The sequence below is a fragment of the Rosa rugosa genome, chromosome 5 (assembly GCF_958449725.1).
Source record: "Rosa rugosa chromosome 5, drRosRugo1.1, whole genome shotgun sequence".
Lineage (NCBI taxonomy): Eukaryota > Viridiplantae > Streptophyta > Magnoliopsida > Rosales > Rosaceae > Rosa > Rosa rugosa.
The window spans coordinates 27,724,988-27,738,115 of record NC_084824.1 but is presented as its reverse complement, the minus strand read 5'-3'; the positions used below and the strand labels follow the sequence as shown (position 1 = coordinate 27,738,115).

Genomic DNA, 13,128 nt, shown 5'->3' with positions numbered 1-13,128 from the left:
TCTTTGGTATGGTAGGTTATCGGCTGAGGTTTATCCTTGATTGGGTTTGTTGGCTTTGCAAGGGCTTTACAAACCACTGGCTTGTTTATAAACACTTCGGCAGCATTGATATCGGCCGAATCTTCTTCCTCGACCCTCAATCCTTCAAAATTGGCCTCCATAGCATGAACAGTAGGATTCTTATAATAAGTTCCCTTTGAGGCTGATCTAGCTTGTGTTTCTTCTATGATGATTGCCTCATATCTAGCCACGCTAGTGGTTAATTCAAAGATGTCCCTAATATCAACTCCTTCATATTTCTTGCGCAACTCGTAATTTAGACCTTGTTGAGCTATCCGGACAAACTCTAGCTCCCCCAAATTAACTCTGCACTTGTTTCTCGCGGCCTTAAATCTGTCTAAGAAATCTTGGGCTGATTCATGTGCTTCCTGATACATCTTTGCCAAATCGGCAATTGTGACTTCTGGTTCAGCTCGATAGAATTGCTCATGGAAAGCTCTTTCCATGTCGACCCAGTTTTGAATAGAATTAGGTGCCAAGTTAACGAACCACGCATGTGCAGGGCCAGTCAATGAGTTTTCAAACCACTTCAGCTTCAAGTCATCATCTCTAGAGTGTTCGGCACACCGTGCTGTGAACCGAGAAATATGTGCTATAGTTGATTGGTAATCATCTCCACTGAAGAGAGGAAAGTCAGGAAATTTGAATCCCCTCGAATAATCTCTGTTTTCAACCCTTTCCGGATATGGTTTGGTGTATCTCAGCCTGACCGTTCTTCTAGGAGCCGGCCCTATAGTTTCTTCACAGATTCTCCTAATTTCTTCGACTGTCAACCCATTCCTAGGTGGATTTTGTCCTCCTAAACCGTTGTTATTTATTGGCTGTTGCACATAATTATTGGCCATTCCAAATTGGGGTTGAGCTTGAAATGGCTGTCCACCAATAGGAAACTGAGCCTGTGGCTGTGGAACATAAGCATGAGCTTGCTGCCATGGAGGCTGAAGTGCTTGGTTGAGTTGGCCTTGTTGATTTTGTATCAACAAGGTTTGCAAAGTGTTCTAACCATTCACCATAGCCGCCATTGTTTGGTTCAACTGCTCAAGAGACGTTTGCAATCCTCCAATTGATCGGTTAGTATTCTCTCCCAAAACATTGGCTAACTGATCTACCAACGTTCTATTGTTGATTTCTCCTCGGGCAGCGAGTTCATTCGTCTGCAATTTAAAAACTTCGTTCAATACTTTATACATATACTCGGTTGACACTCCAGCCGGTTCTAAATAGTCAGCTTCCACAGTATCTCTGACTCTTCCATCTCGAGCTGCATATATGATAGCGCCGGGAGTGGTCGCGCTATTTGAAGCACCCTGAAAAGCATTTAGTGGTGAGCCTCTAGACGAACTTTCAGTAGATTGTCTGGCCAAAGCTGCTTCAGCGGCCACTCGTCTCATGTCTTCTTGCCTTGCAGCGGCGTCGGCTGCAGCTGCTTGTGTAGCCTCCTGCCTTGCGGCTAATTCGGCTGCTACAGTCTTTGCTGCTTCTTGAGCTCTACATTCATCGGCTGATTGCTCTGCTGATGAAGAATCTGAAGTCCCATTCCCACTTGACTCAAGTGACATTCTGATTGGAGTAAGATCGAGCTTCGGCCGTGATGGACAAAAAGTTGAATTATGTCCAGACTCTCCACACCGAAGACACTTCTTTCCCCTGTTTACACTGTACGGGTTGTCTTGTTTTTGTTGACTAAACTCCTTCCCTTGCATTCAACCTTACTAAGAAAATAGTAATCTTGTGTCCCACCGGGTGTGCCAAAAGATGTTGCCTCTGAAAATCACCTCGGCCAGAAAGCCGAGAGATCAAGGAACAAATGTCCTTCTTGGTGAGTAAATTGCGGGGCGTGCCAGCACACGGCCAAAAGGCCAAGTGTGCAATTGTAGTTGTAGTAGATGTAGTTCTGACTTATCAAGCAATTGTTGGCCGAGGAAGGAACTGATTCTCGGCCGATAGTTCGCTGCCTTTGGATCAAGGACTTGATGGCTGAAGGTCGGGTGAATTGGGTGTGGTTGTGAGAGTATGAGTGAATATGAATTGTCTGGTCACAGGGCTTAAGTCAATTGGATCCAAGTAATAACAAGTAACAGTAAAAGTGAACTCGTAACGAATGAAATCTTCAAGATTAATAGCTACTATGCGACTACGAACAGTAAATAACATGATCAAACAAGTAAAGCATAAAGACAATAAGGAGCAAATAAAAGATAATAACAACGAAACTGAAATCTGGAATGGCTGAAAATTATTAACTATTGTTTGAAAGAAAACAAAGAGAACAATTCAAAATCGATACTAGGCTACAAGGAAATTAAAGCAACTGAAATTGTAACTAGCAAAGCAAACAAACTAAGGAAACAGACGGAAATTCTACCTAAGCAAAAGGTAAGACGAAAACAAGAAAAGCTTGATGGCTTGAGTTTCTGGAGTTGTGTGTGTAATGTCTTCTGTCGATGCTTCTATTTATATTGGCTGCTCTGTGACTTGAGCTGATCTCTTGGCTCTTTGAAGTTGAGTGGAATCCGGCCTCCTTCTGGCTCAGTGACTCTATCTTGCTTTGGCTTCAATACTTATCGTCGGCTGACTTGACGCTGGACTCTATCTGGATCGGCTCTGATGGTCATCATCAACGGCTACAATTAATCTTGAAGAAGACTATCTTGGATTGAACTCTCTTCATCGGCAACGAACTTCAATTTGGTTGGACTACTAACTACATCGGCTATTATCTTTCTAAGTTGAGTTCGAGTTGGAAACTGACTAGAGGGACTTGAACAATCGGCCGATGGGCTTTTAGACAATAAGTTTCTTTTTAAATTAACGACTACGGGCCGGCCGATAACCAATGGCCTAACTTTCGAAACTTCCCATTGGCCTTAGTTTTTATGTGACTTGTCTTGGACCAAAATGAATCGTCCAATTATTCATTGGTCAATATTTCTATCTATCGGCCCCCAATTACCTTTTGAGCGGCTCATTGTAATTAGAAATCAATCTAACTATGCACATTAGCTATGTCTGAGTGGACATGCAGATGTGGGTACAAACAGTTTCTTTTCATTGTATGTATTATACGGAACAAAAGCAAATCAAAAATAGTAATAACTAAGTAATTCCTCCCACGCATGCAGTGCCGCAGTTTGTTTACTTGCTAAGCTTTATACATTTTCATATTTCAAAGGCTGGTTTTCCCATAATGATGGTGGTGCTGCATCAGACTCATCTTCTATAACCACGGTTACTTTAAAGCTGCATTTATAAAGGAATAGTCATGGACATAAGAAGATGCTGTCTGTATCTTCACATAATTTTCACAAGTCAATAACAGTAAGAGCATATGACATTAGGAGGGTTGTATTGTAGTACTCAGTGAAGGATTGCTGAAGCAAAATTGTTATACAAAATCTATAAATACATATTAGCACAAGATCTTTGTATGTGAGAGCTTGTAAGGATTTAGGAAGCATAATACTGTTCTAAATATGGTTTAGAATATGGAAGTGAAAAATTATTAGGTCTGCCATTTAATTACATAGTGATCAGGTTCTAGTAATTCTTTTAGAAATGTTATCATATTAATTGAAAGGCAGAACAAAAGTAAAATGCTAAACAATTGGTTCTTGTGTTATTAATCTATCTCTCTTTCCTTTTATTTTATCGTCTCTTTCTATCATTTCAACCCAAAACTTCACAGCTAATCTTTACATCAATCCAAGAGCTGGAAACTATATTAGAATTGTAATATGTGCTATGACAGAATGCTATTTATAGCTTTTGGTTATATATTATCCTTTCATTTTCAGTCTACTTCTAATACTCCTTTAAATAATGAGGGTACATGATATAGAATTTGATAGATAGTAGCACAAATTTTCGTATAGATATATTAGCATGAATCAATCATTCCGTTCCCAATAGAAAATCTCCTTCCTCTTCAGATGTCTTTCAGTTACTTAACCTTCATCTTAAGAGGTGGGATAGATTATGATTCAAGAGGCAGAGACAGGCACTTCAACAGGAAAATCTGAGACCCAAGAGTTGATGCTGACAATAATTAATAAAATCAGATACACTGACCACAATCTCACACTTAAATGACAGAAAATAGGGTCAGAGATCCCAGAAAAATGAAATTAGATAATATAGCAACAGATTGCCCCAAGAAGCTAAATTCAAGCACATTAAAGCCAACAAAAGTAGAGAAAAAATCATAAATATCAGGAAGATAGCTATGCAGTGGGACCAAAATTGCAAAACCAAGCGAAAAAAAAAATGTTATAAGAGCCCCGAAACCCTATTTATTGAGACAACCCGTCAACTTTAGCCTGCCAAAGAATAAACCATGCCCAATAAAGAACAGTAAAAGAAGCAAAAATAGAGCAATTATTGAATTCGTGTTCACACAGGTTAGAAAGTCGCTTATTCTCCTTGGACCATAAAGAGCACCACTCGCCAGGCGTGTAACCCGAAATCAAACTTAAACCCAGAAAGTTATATATTTTGTAGCCAATTCCCATTATCAAATTGAACCCATTACCCATAGACGATGAATTTTGAGTTTACCTGTTCCTGGCCGCGGTTAAATATAGAGGAGGTTGAACTGCTCAGAAGGAAGAAAATTACCTCAGAAGAACTCAATTTCTTAGCTTGGGTTGTGAAATTAAGGCCTAAAATCGAGTGGGTATTATGAATGGAGCTGAGGGCAGTTTCTGTCACCATCAGACCACTGGAGAGGGGATGAGAGCCGAGAGTGAGAAAAACACTGAGGACGTGCTCTCGGTGGATTTTTATACCTAGAACAAATGGCAGGGCTGTAATTTATAAAAAAAAAAAGGCCAGATCCGTCTTTTTCAGAATGCAAAAAACTTCGCTGACCACAGCCACTAACAATTCAACAGCTGTCCATTAAAAAAAAAAAATTGGCTAGTTGATTGAAGCCCCAAACGGAGAAAACGACTTTCATTTACCGTCTAACACATCCAAATCCAATCCCTGTAATTCAGTAGAAGAATGGAGAGAGAGAGAGAGAGAGAGAAGGGCTTGGATTTGGATGTGTTAGACGGTAAATGAAAGCCGATTTCTCCGTTTGGGGCTTCGATCAACTAGCCAATTTTTTTTTTTTAATGGATAGCTGTTCAATTGTTAGTGGCTGTGGTCAGCCCACCTTGACCAGGGCTGGTCAGTGAAGTTCTTTCCTGAAAGAATTGTCTCGGCTCAAGCCGGCGTTGTTACTAAGCTGATCACCAACTTTAGTATATAGGATAAGGGGACTGAAATCCACACTCTATGTTTCATTTTTTGGTAACTTAAATTTTATCCACAATCTATTTTACATTTTGTCTTTTTATGAGAATTTTGACCAAATAAGTAAAGAGGAAGTGTGGATTTCACTTCCCATAGAATAATATCACGCGAAATAGAAGCTTATATTATTGCATCATTTTATTTAAGAGGCTACACTTTTGTCAACATGAAAGTACACACATGGACAATTAAGCTTTCCCCATTATGCTCACACATAAACAAATACCATGACCAAACCAAAACTAGCTATAAACTAATCATGCAGATCATATATAATAGAATAGGGAGCATATGAAATGGATCACCCAGAACTTTAAGTTCAAGTAGTGACACCAACACTGTGAAGCACGACAGTGTCGACGGTAACCCCAGGCCCAAACCCAAATAGGACTCCCCACTCCAGGCCCTCTCCAGTGGTCTTGTGCCCATTTTCTGCAGACTTTCTCCTCACCTCGTCCAAAATAAACAACACGCAAGCACTGGTCATGTTGCCATACTCAGATAAAATGTGCCTTGTGGCTTCTAACTTTTCGGGCTTTAATCCCAACTTCACCTCTACTTGGTCCAGAATTGCAGGGCCACCCGGGTGTGCAATCCAGAAAAGTGAGTTCCAATCCGTGATGTTCAAAGGCTTGAAGGCCTCGTTCAGGCACTTTTCGATGTTCTTTGAAATCAGCTCAGGAACATCCTTGAGGAGGTGAAATGTGAGCCCAACTTCACGAAGATGCAACTCAATGGCCCCATCACTATCGGGAAGGATAGTCTGGGCCGCTGAGACAACCTCAAACAAGGGCTTCTCAATCTCGGGCAGTGGGTCAGCCCCAACAATAATGGTCGCAGCACCGTCACCAAACAAGGCTTGGCCCACAAGACTATCGAGATGGGTGTCACTAGGTCCACGGAAAATGACGGCAGTGATCTCAGAACAAACAAGGAGAACACGTGCACCCCGATTGTTCTCGGCCAAGTCCTTGGCCAACCGGAGCATAGTGCCGCCGGCGAAACAACCTTGTTGGTACATCATGAGGCGCTTGACGGATGAGCGGAGGCCCAAAAGCTTAGTAAGCTGGTAATCAGCCCCAGGCATGTCAACACCACTGGTGGTACAGAAGACCAAGTGGGTGATTTTGGACTTGGGCTGGCCCCATTCCTTAATGGTCTTGGTGGCAGCCTCTTTGCTGAGCTTTGGAATTTCAACAACCACCATGTCTTGTCTTGCATCAAGTGAAGGTGCCATGTACTCGCACATACTAGGATTCTTCTTCAAAATCTCTTCAGTCAAATACATGTAACGCTTCTTGATCATTGACTTATCACCTGAAAATCACATCCATATATATGTCAAGGATTGCATGCCAAACTATACATAGGGTAAGCTATTTACATGATTAATTCCAATAGAAAATGGACCTAAACACTTTCCATTCCATCAACATTTATGAATGCTAACCAATTTGATGGCGCAAAAGTTTTCTTTGGAAAGAAAGTAAAATGGACAAGAGAAATCAGTACGTGGCTAGCTAGAGCTACTTACATATGCGCTGGAATTTCTCCTTGAGCTCAACCTTGTGCTCACTGTTGGTGATACGAAAGTAGTAGTCGGGGTATGTGCTCTGGTCGATACAATTAGGAGGAGTTGCTGTCCCGATGGCCAAGATGGTGCACGGACCCTCAGCTCGTTGAGCCTTGCGGACTTCGTCGACGGTCACCATTTCAATATCGAGAAAAGATCAAAGTAGGGAATGTGTTATGTTGTAATGCAACAATATGTCAAGGATTGCATGCCAAATTATACATATGGTAAGCTATTTATATGATTAATTCTAACAGAAAATGGACCTAAACACTTTCTATTCCATCAACATTTATGAATGCTAACCAATTTGAGGGCGCAAAAGTTTTCTTTGAAAAGTAAGTAAAATGGACAAGAGAAATCAGTACATGGCTAGCTGCAGCTACTTACGCATGTGAAATTTCGGCGAAATTTTTTGTTTTTTTTAGACTCCTAAATTTTCGATGCCTAGCTACCAACATTATTTTGTGCGATATTGTCTAAATTCCGCAAAATATCCCTATATTTCTTGAAATGCGAGATATTTCTCAAATTTTGGGGAATATTCGTGAATATTTCTTAAATAAAATACGAGTAAAATTTAACATAATCAGGTTTCAAACATGCTGCCTTCCAAAATCATGTCTAGAGAACACCCCAACCAACTTGACTGTTTTTTTTTTCCTTGAGAAAATGAATTACAAAGAAAAACCTCCACTTCAACCAATCTGAAGCCGATCAAGGTTGTAGGTAGAGGAAACCCTCGAGGGGATCATACCAAACAAGATCCTAGTGTCCATGAACTCATGTCTTAAGTTAGCTAAGGCATCAGCCACACCATCGGCTTCTCTAAATACATGTTTGAAGGAAACAAAATCAAAGTTTGCAATGAGAGACTTTATATTATCTATGCTAGTCTTGATTCTCCAAGGGGGAAAAATATTGTTAATGCAGTCAATTAGAGTTTTGGAGTCACCTTTAATGAGTAGATGCTTGAAACCTGCTTGAACTGCAGCTCTTAAGCTTGCTTCTAAACCTGACGCTTCATGTATTCACACCAACTCGGCTGTTGTTGATTTTGGTTCAAGTATACTTTTTTTTTAATTTTTTTTATATTAGTACATTTTTTCATGAAATAGATTACTAATTTCTTTAGACAATTAATTATACTTCTAATTGTTTTATGAAATCAAAATTGGGAGAGAATTTGTTGTCTCTTTCAATGATAATAGGAGCCGCTTTATATAGAGGATTACAAGCATAGAATCAGAGTTGTACATGGAAACATAATCGTACAATGAATGGATATCTACGAAGATATATATGAGAATATCTCTAAGATTAACCCTATTACAACTTCAACAAGTAACCTAGAGTTTGTGCCAGACACATAATTCAGATATACTTGAACACTCCCCCTTGTGTCGCCCAATCGTGGTTCTCCTCTCGTTGCTTCATCAAAAACCTTGCCGAGTAACAAAAACACATAGGGACAAATAACCTCAGTCGAAGGAGAAAAAGAGTACAACACACCCTTCACGTTTCGAGACCATACATATAGACATCTCCTCCTGATGTCTGCATCTCCCCCTGATGACTACGGTCATGGGAGTTCGGAAAACTTCCGTAAACAATGCTACCAACATGTTTCTCGAAAGTGAAATTAGGCAATGACTTAGTGAACAAGTCTGCCACACTGTCCTCAGATCGAACCTAGTTCACTTTGATCTTGAGGAGAGTCTGTTGTTGCTGATGATGCTTGATGTTGTTGCTTTTGATGTAGTCATGCTTTATTCATTCAAAGCAAGCAACAATATCCTCATAAATGATCGTAGGCTCATCGGTGGTGTATTTCAAACCACAATTGATTCAAACATGCGTAATTATGGATCCAATCCACATACATTCACGAACTACTTCGTGAAGAGCGATAATCTCTGCATGGTTCGAACATATAACGACTAGGATTTGTTTTGTAGACCTCCAAGATATCGCGGTCTTACCCATGGTGAACACTTAACCACTTTGGGAATGACCATTGTGTGGATCAGAGAGATACCCAACATCAGCAAAACCTTCCAAAACACTGATGTTGTTTTGGGATGGGGATAGAGGACGCAGGCCAGTGTTGGTGGAGTTCCTGGTGTGTGATGGGTCCAAATTCATCATATCTCTGTAGGGATAGAACAAGCCTATATCACCAGTCTATTGGCGTTGCGTTGGTGCAGAGCTATGTCTAGCTAACAAGTTCACAACAAATGAGATGTCCGGTCATATGCATTGAGCTAAGTACAATAATGCGTCTATTGTACTCAAGTAGGGCACCTTTACCTCTAGCACATCTTCGTCATCATCCTTCGGATGAAGAGGATCATTTTCAGGATCAAGACTACGGACGATCATGAGGGTGCTTGAAAGCTTGACCTTCTCAAAATGCCTAAGCATCTATAAACATGATGCTCAAGTTCCAAACCGAGACAAAATCGTGTTCTCCCAAGATCCTTCATCTCAAACTCAGATTTCTAGTGTTCAGCGGTTTCCCTTAACTCTTTAAGGCATTCCAATCAAGATCATGTCCAACATGAACCGCGATAGAATCTGGAACTTGTCGTAGAGACACGAGGGCATTCACATATCCCTTCTCAATCAAGTAGTCACTTTAGTGAGCGTTTCAACCTCATTGCAAATGCGCTCCGTGGTCTAGAGCCACTTGACTTGGGTGAATGAAGTTTACCATGAACCTTCATGTATATTCCTTATCTAGATCCCCATAGAGATACGTAGTGACCACATTCGTAAGCTGCATGTTCAGTTATTCGAAAACTACCAAACACAAGGTAGTGAAGTGCAATGACATCCATTACGGGAGAATATGTCTTCTCGTAGTTTATTCCAGGGCGTTTTGTGAGAAGCCTTGCGCCATAAGGCGAGATTACCATCTCTTTTTCTCATCACGCTTTCTAACGAAGACCCATTAGTCAATATGTTTTATGTTAGGAGGTGTTGGCATCTCAGGCTCTAAAAACCTTCCTCTTCGTTAGATAATCCAACTTACATGGATCACATCTTTCCATTTAGGCCAAATTTCTCTACGTTGGTATTCATTCATCAACGGAGCGTGGTTCGATATCATCGGACTTAATAAACTCATGCACAACGAAATGCGCGACTACATCATCAATCATGATGGAGTTTCTATTCCACATCTTTTGTACACTAATGTAATTTTCATAGAACTCTATATTCTCAGGAATAGGTTCTGAAGTTGAGGCGACCTCCAATGATAACCATATTCTGAAAAATTCTCATGTGACGGATTTTGAGTGCCGAAGATTAAAGGATTGAGTTATGCCAAAGTATCCTTCGAACCCATGGGCCTCCCACGCATCCTAGCTGGGGCCATGGCCTGTAACGCCAGAGTGCCACTCTTCATGGCGTTGGCACCATGCCTACCTTCATGTAGGGTGGTGCTTACGTCCTCTCATAGGGACGTTCATCCTTGTAGGTATGTTTGCAGCAGATATGTGTGATCTCGTCACTTTAACGGGGATCGAGATGAGACATAGTGGGGACAGACCACGACAATTCCTGTCTTTCCTGTTGAACATCCGTGTTTTTATCTCCCCTTAATGATGGGAATATTGTCTCATCAAAGTGAAAATCCGTAAGATATGCGGTAAAGAGATCGCCTAGCAAGATTATTAAGTGGCGGACGATTGTTGGAGTCTCATATCCAACTTATTATTTGTCTATTCATCTGTGAGGACCCATCAAGGTGAGCTATGGCGGCGCAATTGGCACATAAATGGTGCACTCAAATATGCATAAGTACGAGATACTTGTACCCAGTCACTAGCTGTAATGCAGAGATCGATTGAGTGGCGGTGGGTCGTAGACGAATTAACATAGCTGCATGTGATATTGCATCACTCCAAGCGGATATAGGGATATTGGTGTGCATTACCAATGTGCGAGATACCATCGTAGTCATTTCCACGAGACCATTTGGGTGTGTACATAGGAATATGATGTCTAACATCAGTACAAGTGATATGCAATAATCATCGAAAGTCTTCGATGTAAACTCTCTAGCATTATCAAGTCCAATTGACTGAATACGATGATCCGAGGAGTGAGTCCATTATCATATGATATGTGTTAGGAGTGTAGTATAAGCAGCATTTATAGGTGGACAATGGCACAACACGACGTGACTAGCGTGTTTGCGTGTCAACCAACATCATGAAATATTTAAACGTCCGCAAGTTGGTTGAATCAGTCCACATAATCCCCTAGGATTCTATGTAAGAACGGAATGAGTATTTTCGTATCCTTTGCATAGGACTGTCTCAGTCTTAATTTCCCTAAGGAACAGGCTTTGTAGAACGAGCGAGAGGCCTTAGAAGCAACCAATGAGGATTTTGGTTGGGCCAAAGCGTCTGAAACGCTATTGGAAGAAAAGTTAGTGATTGCAGCATCACCTAGGGCGCAATCAACATGATGTATGCCATCCATGGCATCATGGATAGGGACTGTGCCAGCCCTAGGCTGGTGGTGGATGGCGGCGGCGGTCACACTTAGTTCAGGAATCAACCTTTGATTCATGCTTCGTTTCGCTAGAAAGAATGGATGTCCGTGTGAAGTCTGTAGTAGACAGATCATCATATCATGACTAGGATGACCTATCCTGTCGTGACAAAGCTAATATGTGTCTAAATCCAAGAGATCTTCTCTCATAAGTTTATTGGATTTAATAGCTCGAATAGTGGTGACATAAAATCCAATAGAGAGACACATAAGTTTCTCTAAGATCTGCCTTTATTCGCAAACATTAGAGTTAGTGCAAATGAACTCTTTTTCGTTCTCTACATGCATTTCCGCGTGGAATCCGTTGGCTCCAATAACTCAATAGGGTGCGATTTGCCCTAGGAGCGTAGAGAGTTTCTGTGATAGTAATCAAGGTGTTATTTGGCAAGGACAATTTAGGCTATTCCATGTCTTTGAACTAATCCTGATGGCCCAGCCATCGTAGTCACAAAGTAATATGCTTATCTCAAAACCTTCATAGACATCATACTCACTTTGGATGGGCCTAGTTTGAAGAGAAACAAACCAATCGCATTTAATACCAAATATATGGCAATTGCCTATTCACCCTGAAATCCGAAGTGGCCCTACGGGGCCCATCTCAGAAGAAATTTTACCAAAAAATTTGGCGAAACTTCCCCTAAAATGGACTACCCATAACCTGTAGAAAGATGATAACACTTCTAAACAGTCCATCCTTATTCTCATGGAGGCACCTGCTCCCCGAATCACATTATCTCCCAGTTCACATCACACAAATCTTCATTTAACAATATATAGCCACTAGGTTACCAGAGCAATCTAATACCCAAGAATGCAAAACAAAAAGGATCAAAGGATCGATAAATCCTACAATGCGGAAGCAGTGACAACTATGTCTCAATTGCATTTACGCCCGACCTCAACAAATCCAGCCTGCACGGTGAGCATTTAAAACCGAAGGGCCCAGAGGAAAAACATTTAAAACGTTAGAGTGAGTGGACGAAAAATAACTAATCTCGAAGGAAACAAATATAAGATTTAAAGCTTTCCCAAATTATTCTCTTAAAAACCAAGCATGCAGTAAAATCTTGAAATTATTCTTAATCTTTCTCTTTAATGAAATCATGACCACATGTTGTCAATCATCTGGAAAAACGTCTCAAAATCTCTTAAAATCTCATAATCTCTTAATTCTCGTTAAAATATTCATGTCTCAAAAAAGCAGGTGATGACTAGAGGGAACTGCCGACTAGTCATCTCATGCCACCTGGAGGGGACTGCTGACCAGGGATGCATTGGAGGGGACTGCTGACCAGATGAGGAGGTGATGGTTAGAAGGGACTGCGGACTAACCATAGATAGTTAGAAGGGACTGTTGACTAACTACCTCATGTCATCTGAAGAGGACTGCCGACCAGATGACGCTTCGGAGGGGACTGCCGACCGGAATATTCTGGAGGGAACTGCCGACCAGAATATTGTCTGGAGGGGACTGCCGACCAGGTAATGCATGCATGCGCTGACTTATTTACCTCCTCAATAAACTGGAATCAATCTCTTTAAAATAATTACATTCGGAAAGAACCCGACATTAATTCAATAAATCATCAATAAATCACCGAAAGCATAACTCAGGAATATCTCGATAACTC

The 13,128-nt window shown here is 40.9% G+C and overlaps 1 protein-coding gene across 1 annotated transcript; it reads right to left on the bottom strand.

Moving 5' to 3' along the window:
* Positions 1 to 5,573: 5,573 nt before the first annotated feature.
* On the bottom strand, positions 5,574 to 7,085 carry LOC133712632 (polyketide synthase 5-like). The gene is made up of 2 exons (XM_062138739.1): positions 6,890 to 7,085; positions 5,574 to 6,672 (listed from the first exon to the last, which is right to left on the bottom strand). The coding sequence occupies exons 1-2, from the start codon at positions 7,065 to 7,067 to the stop codon at positions 5,675 to 5,677; spliced, it is 1,176 nt and encodes a 391-aa protein (XP_061994723.1). The 5' UTR covers positions 7,068 to 7,085; the 3' UTR covers positions 5,574 to 5,674.
* Positions 7,086 to 13,128: the final 6,043 nt, after the last annotated feature.